This window comes from Lutra lutra, chromosome 10, assembly GCF_902655055.1.
Source record: "Lutra lutra chromosome 10, mLutLut1.2, whole genome shotgun sequence".
NCBI classification, from domain to species: Eukaryota; Metazoa; Chordata; class Mammalia; order Carnivora; family Mustelidae; genus Lutra; species Lutra lutra.
Window position 1 is genome coordinate 21,121,440 of NC_062287.1, and position 6,787 is coordinate 21,128,226.

Sequence of the window (6,787 nt, forward strand, 5' to 3'; positions counted from 1 at the left end):
TGGTTTTATAGGACATAACCGCAGACCCAAGGTACGTGGCTTCTATTGTTAAGGCGTTTACTCCCAGAATCGATACCCGGAACCATACCAGGAACTACTGGGGCATTTATTCCCAGAATGAAGTCCGTGGATGTAAACAACAATATGGCTACCTAGGCAATATGGAGTTGCTCTGGCTAAGCAGGCCCTAATAGTTAAACAGGTTTTAACATTAAATTGGCCCTAACAGTCTTCCCTTAAACCTCAGCCTCCAACTTTTTCTTCCCTCTTTTTCTTAAAGTTAGCATTATGGGACTGTATCCTAATCCCACCCAGGCTGGCTTTCCTTAAGCTCTGTTTTGGAAACTTTCTCCCTGTGTCCCGTGGTCTGGCACTTTGGAGTCAAACCTGTGAGGATCTGAGCACACTGTATAAAAAAACATGGAGTGGGATGCCTGGGTGGCTCAGTTGGTTGGGCAGCTGCCTTCGGCTTGGGTCATGAAACCGGCGTCCTGGGATCGGGTCCCGCATTGGGCTCCTTGCTCGGCAGGGAGCCTGCTTCTCCCTCTGCCTCTGCCTGCCATTCTGTCTGCCTGTGCTCGCTCTCTCTCCCTCTTTCTCTCTGACAAGTAAATAAAAATAAAATCTTTAAAAAAAAAAAATGGAGTAATGGAGAATTTGCTGTGGGACCAGAAGTGTTCGGGAGCTAAGATGTCCAGAGGCGTTCCAGTCCCTGTGTCCTTCCTCTGCCCATCTCTGCCATCCCAGATGAGGGAAAGCTCCGGTTTCTAATGGCCTGAAGCGAAGCGAAGAACCCAGTAGTAGGTCAGCCCTGGTAAAAAAAAAAAAAAAAAAAAAAAAAGATGCAGCCTGGTTTAAAAAGATGAGCTGAGCCAAATGGTCTTCTTCCAAGGGCTCACCTGTAGTGGGAACACAGAAAGAGAGGCAAGTAGGCTCCCTAGGAATAGTCTTATGTATGGAGAGCTAAAAACCTCTCGCTTGACCTGCTTTTTTGAATGGTGGTGACTTAACCCGTGATGTGCTGGGAGCTGTCTTGAACTGACTGATGAGAGCTGATGGGTCAAGTTTCAGGAATTCCATAAGCTGGTTGTTGAACACAGATATTATTAAAATTAATGTATAAAAGACATTATGTTAGAAACAAAGGTAAGAGGCCTTGCAGACGCCACCAGTCCGGAGCCTCCCGCGCCGCCCAGCCATGGTCAACCCCACCGTGTTCTTCGACATCGCCGTGGACGGCGAGCCCTTGGGCCGCCTCTCCTTCGAGCTGTTTGCAGACAAGGTGCCGAAGACGGCAGAGAACTTTCGTGCTCTGAGCACCGGGGAGAAAGGATTCGGTTACAAAGGTTCCTGCTTCCACAGGATCATCCCCGGATTTATGTGCCAGGGTGGGGACTTCACATGCCATAATGGCACTGGTGGCAAGTCCATCTACGGGGAGAAGTTTGATGATGAGAACTTCATCCTGAAGCACACGGGTCCTGGCATCCTGTCCATGGCCAACGCTGGACCCAACACGAATGGCTCCCAGTTCTTCATCTGCACTGCCAAGACCAAGTGGTTGGATGCCAAGCACGTGGTCTTTGGCAAGGTCAAAGAGGGCATGAACATCATGGAGGCCATGGAGCGCTTCGGGTCCGGGAACGGCAAGACCAGCAAGAAGATCACCATTGCTGGGGCACCTGGGTGGCTCAGTGGATTAAGCCGCTGCCTTCGGCTCGGGTCATGATCTCGGGGTCCTAGGATCGAGTCCCACATCGGGCTCCCTGCTCGGCAGGGTGCCTGCTTCCCTCTCTCTCTCTCTCTCTGCCTGCCTCTCTGTCTACTTGTGATCTCTCTCTGTCAAATGAATAAATAAAATCTTTAAAAAAAAAAAAAAAAAGAAGAAGATCACCATTGCTGACTGTGGAAAGATCTGATCAGTCTGACTTGTGTTTTATCTTAACTACCCGACCATTCCTTCTGTAGCTCGGGAGAGCGCCCCTCCACCCCTGCCTGCTCGAACTACCCCAGAATCTCCGCTCTCTGCAGTTCTGCGGGTTCCATGGTTCCTTACCCCGAGGCCTAGCTGGATCTCAGAGTTCGGTTTATGATGAAATAAAACCTAAACCACACAGAAAAAAAAAAAAAAAAAAGAAAAGAAAAGAAAAAGAAAAAAAAGAAACAAAGGTAAGAAATACTCGTCACTTCTTAATTATTTAATGATATTTTACTATTTATTATCTGTGCTCATAAGGTTATTTGGCACTGTTGTATCTGTAAGCTGGAAATACTCTATAATGGTGGCCACATCTCAACTCCTTATTCGGTGACATCAGGATGGTAGCTGCAAATTGCCGTTTACACTGTGGAAGTCTGCAAATTCTTTCCTTCCAGCCTCGCCCCCACAAGCCAGTTTTAAGTGTTTACCAGCACACCAGGGTGCTAAACCCATGTATTTGTAACCTGGGGAAGGTGGCCAGCTTGTCAGGACACTGAGACCTTCCATGCTTCTTCAGCACTGGACCTTATCTGACTGGATGACTGATCAAACTAAGAGCCAGGAATTATGCTGTGATTGAAGCCAGATAAGGAATGATCGTTTACACTAATGGTTGCATCCAATCTTTAATTTGAATATAGCAAAGCCTCCTGGATCCTACTGTATTTTTTAGCATGTGAAAATCCTTTTGGTACTTCCCTTATCTTTACTTCCCCCCCACCCCAAAGTCTAGAATCACTAGCCCTTCACAATCCTGAGCAGCAGGGAGCAGCAAGGAGCTGAGGACAGCAGCAACTCTTTTCTGCCCACGGGTCCTGCCCCTGTGCTTTAATAAAACTGCCTTCTTGCGGTTTTATTAAATAAATAAATAAATAAATAACCAGTGGTTATTTATGCCTTTATATTTTTAAAGATTTTCTCCTTTTTTATTTGAGAGAGAGAGTGAGAGAGCATGAGTGGGGGAGGGGGAGAGGAAGAGGGAAAAGCAGACTTTGTATAGATCTTTGTACCCATCAGTCAGGGTTTGGTTTTGATTTGTTTGTTTGCTTTTTAGATTAGAGATAGGAGTGTAATTATGCATTATTTCTCTTTCTCTATATAACTTATTTTCACTTAGTATAATACTCTCAAGGTCCATTCATGTTGTCATAAATAATGAGTCATTATTATGGCGTGAGGCTCAATCCCAGGACCCTGAGACCTTGACCTGAGCCAAAGACATCTCAGGCCCAACCCATGAAGTCACCCAGGTGCCTCCCCCACCCCCACTGGCTATTCATAAAGGTGTTTAGTCACCTTCATACAAGGGTCTGCTCTCTCCTGAAGTCTGGGCGTTCTGCCACCCTTGTGCCAAGCTTAGTAAGGCTTACCCTGGGATGTTTCCTGGGGTTGGAACCCCGATGCCCAGGACTCTGCCTTCACTGTAGGCACCCACAGCCATTCCTCCTCTCACTCCTTGGGACTCTAACAGGGAACCAGGCCACCTTCTTATAACTGATGGCAGGGAGGGATATTAGCCAATGGCATACTTTCTAAATATTTCCTTAGGTTTCCACAGTGCGGACCTATCCTTATCTTTATGTCATGGAACAGAGAAAGAGTATCATAGAGTCATTTTATGGGCCACACCTGGCTGGCTGGGAGGATCCCAAGTTATCTGGTTCACTGCATTCAGGAAAGAGGGAAGACATAAGCAGAGACTTCAGAGGCCTCAGGGGGGTGTGGGGGTTGCAGGTCACATGGGTTGTGGGGGTCAGGATCTGGGGAGACACTGTCTCCTGAAACCAGAGCTGAATGACAAGCTCTTCCCGGCTTCTACCCCTTCATCCTTAACCATTCACTGATAGCATCTGAACAAGGTTTCTTAATCTTAAAAAAAAAAAGAAAAAAAAAAAGCACATCATTTTTGGGTAAACATCTAAATTCTTACTATACCCTAAGAAGGCCTCCTTTAATCTTCCTTGGCAGTGCTGGGAAGAGAGTTGACTGTGTGCTGTGATAATTTGGTTAAGCTTTACGTAGTTTGTACTAAGAAAGCAAGTTTTACTTGTGGGTTTTTTTTTTTTTTCAAGTGTATTATGTTAACTATATTAATATATTTATGAAAACAATGCTTGCTCTCCCATCCTAGGTTTCTCTCATGATCTATCCCCACCCCCAGTTCAGGCACAATGACCAGTGTTGAGTCCCTGAGCACCCCACAGGCTAACAGGAGTCCCATCCGTCTTTTCCACTGTAGGAAGGACCTGGATAGGGCAGACAGGGGCTGTCCCCGGCCGCAGGGAGCTTGGAAAGCTGGAAAGAGGGACAGGGATTAGCTTCAAGGAGCAGAAAGGTGTGGGAGGCCACGGTAAGGCTTGAGACGAGGACCAAACCAGGCCCTGACTTGTGCCTCCTTTAAAGGCTGAATAGCCGAACAAAAGGCTTACGTCGATAAAGTCGAGTAGCACTGAGAAAGGGTCTGTGCTCTGTGTTGTGCGCTCGCCTACGTGACTTCCCACCCCTTTGCTAGTCAGATAGAAACGATATGGTCGGGGTCATAAATTCTTGGCTGGTTCTTGCTGTCCTTGCACCGGCCATAAACTACACCACTGTAAGACTGTGCTGTGCTTACATAAACTATGTCTTGAGTAGCCTTGAAGTCAGTACATCTGGCGCTAGAGGGTCTGCTATTGGTGCTTGGGAAATAGATAATGGGAAAGCTTGAAGGGTTTTCTGTGCATGTTGCAAACTCTTCAGTAATCAGCTAAAAATAGACACTTTCTTATGATTGTTTCTGTTAGCTATATAATGCCTCACAGCCTTGAATAAACTGGGCACTATTGGACATCCTCCTTGGTGCTCCTCCTGCCCCCATCTCTTTGTCTCTTAATTTCTTTTCACCATCCTCTTACCCTCATGTTCCTGATCAATTTGTCACGCCGGCCGCGACAGAAAAGGAAAGAATCCCTTGGGGCTGGCCTAAACAGCAGGGCCCCCATCCCACTCCAGAGGATTCTAGGATTAAGACTAAATGGGAATCCCAGAAGAACCATTTAGTAAAAACCTTATGAGTAGAGTACAGAAAGTTATTTTTGCTGATACCTGTCCATTCTTGTGCATGATGCAGAAGAGGGCCCGGGGACCTTCTGCGTCTGAAGGAAGGAGCCGTCTTTGGCAGTAGGAATCCTGTCTTCCGGTCCTCGGATATTAATGTAGCTGCTCTTGGAGAGGTTATGCCCCAATAATGGGTCCATGACTAAAGGAGCGAGACTGATACAAAGTGAATGTCAAGCAAAGCTTTATTTCGCGCCAAGCATCAAGAATCTAACCGAACGTTCGGGGCCGCACCTCTTACAAGAGAGGGCGACCCTTCTCTGTTTCATAGTCTAGCTTTTAAGGGCAAAAACCATGCGGTTGGGCCTGGCCACGCACAGGTGACCGATGAGATTGTGACACACACAGGTAACTCCATAGTGATGCCAGGTGACCAATTGAGTTACAATTTACCCTAGTAGACTTTTGACCCAGCCTATTACACCTTGATTGGGATTGGCGCCCAAAGGGCGGGGCCCATACTCCTCGGTAACCAGGGAGACGGTATGCATCCCCCCACCGATTGGATGCCTCCACCTGGCCTGACCCACCTTTGTATCTGGGCTTTGTTACCTGAAGCTGGTTTCCGGGACTTGTCTCCAAGTAAATCCCCTGGGGGGAGGGGAGCAGGGACAGTTTCTAAATAGGTCCTTACAGGTGACGGGTTTTCGGAGTCGTGTTTTGGGGTCCAGAGTCGATGGCCAAGAAAGAATTCTTGAGATGTCTTTGGTGCAAAAAGGCGGTTTTATTAAAGCACAGAGGCAGGACCTGTGGGCAGAAAACAGTTGCTGCTGTCCTCAGCTCCTTGCTGCTCCCTGCTGCCCAGGATTGTGAGGGCTAGTGATTCTAGACTTTGGGGTTGGGGGGGGAAGTAAAGATAAGGGAAGTTCCAAAAGGATTTTTCACATGCTAAAGAAGACACAGGATACAGGAGGCCTTGCTATCGTCAAACTAAAGTTGTTTTTCCCTCTAGCGAGGCATTAACGTTAAGATCTCTGGGAGCTTCCTGGAGGGACATGAGACTCTGCCTGGCTCAAGTATTTGTCAATGGGCTACAGGCTATATGGACATTTAATTTTTTTTTAAAGATGTATTTATTTATTTATTTATTTAGATAGAGAGAGATCACAAATAGGCAGAGAAGCAGGCAAAGACAGAGGGGGAAGCAGGCTCCCTGCCGAGCAGAGAGCCCAATTCGGGGCTCGATCCCAGGACCCTGAGACCATGACCCAAGCTGAAGGCGAGGCTTAACCCACTGAGCCACCCAGGCACCCCTGGACATTTAATTTTATCACCATTTCCTTCTGCCTTGGTTTCCCACATCATACACCTCTGAACAATTGGACTCTTAAGTCTTTAAGGTTGGTGAGGGCGGAAGGTCTTAGCTTCTGGAACTTCTTCCTGCTGAATAGAGGTGTAGAGCTGTCCCCACCTATGGGTCAACATTGGTCAGTTGGGGAATTCATATACAGGAATTACCAAAGGCAGAGGCAGCCGATCCAAGGTAGCTAACATAGGGATATTAGCACACGACATGCAGACTAAATATCTAATTAGGTTACCACAATACATACCCATTCTTGAGTAGAAAGGACCCTCTGGGGGCACCTGGGTGGCTCAGTGGGTTAAGCTTCTGCCTTTGGCTCAGGTCATGATCCCAGAGTCCTGGGATCGAGCCCCACATCAGACTCTCTGCTCAGCAGGGAACCTGCTTCTCCCTCTCTCTCTGCC

At 47.4% G+C, this 6,787-nt stretch overlaps 1 protein-coding gene across 1 annotated transcript; it reads left to right on the plus strand.

Moving 5' to 3' along the window:
- The first annotated feature begins 1,143 nt into the window (after positions 1-1,143).
- Positions 1,144-2,114, plus strand: LOC125110267 (peptidyl-prolyl cis-trans isomerase A-like). The gene is made up of 2 exons (XM_047747361.1): positions 1,144-1,663; positions 1,890-2,114. Exons 1-2 carry the CDS (start codon positions 1,199-1,201, stop codon positions 1,917-1,919), a joined length of 495 nt encoding a protein of 164 aa, XP_047603317.1. The 5' UTR covers positions 1,144-1,198; the 3' UTR covers positions 1,920-2,114.
- Positions 2,115-6,787: the final 4,673 nt, after the last annotated feature.

Coding starts and splice junctions, on each gene's coding strand:
- LOC125110267 (XM_047747361.1), top strand. CDS start 1,199: ATGGTCAACCCCACCGTGTTCTTCGACATCGCCGTGGACGGCGAGCCC. Junction 1,664..1,889: donor ACGGCAAGACCAGCAAGAAG/ATCACCATTGCT, acceptor AAAAAGAAGAAG/ATCACCATTGCTGACTGTGG.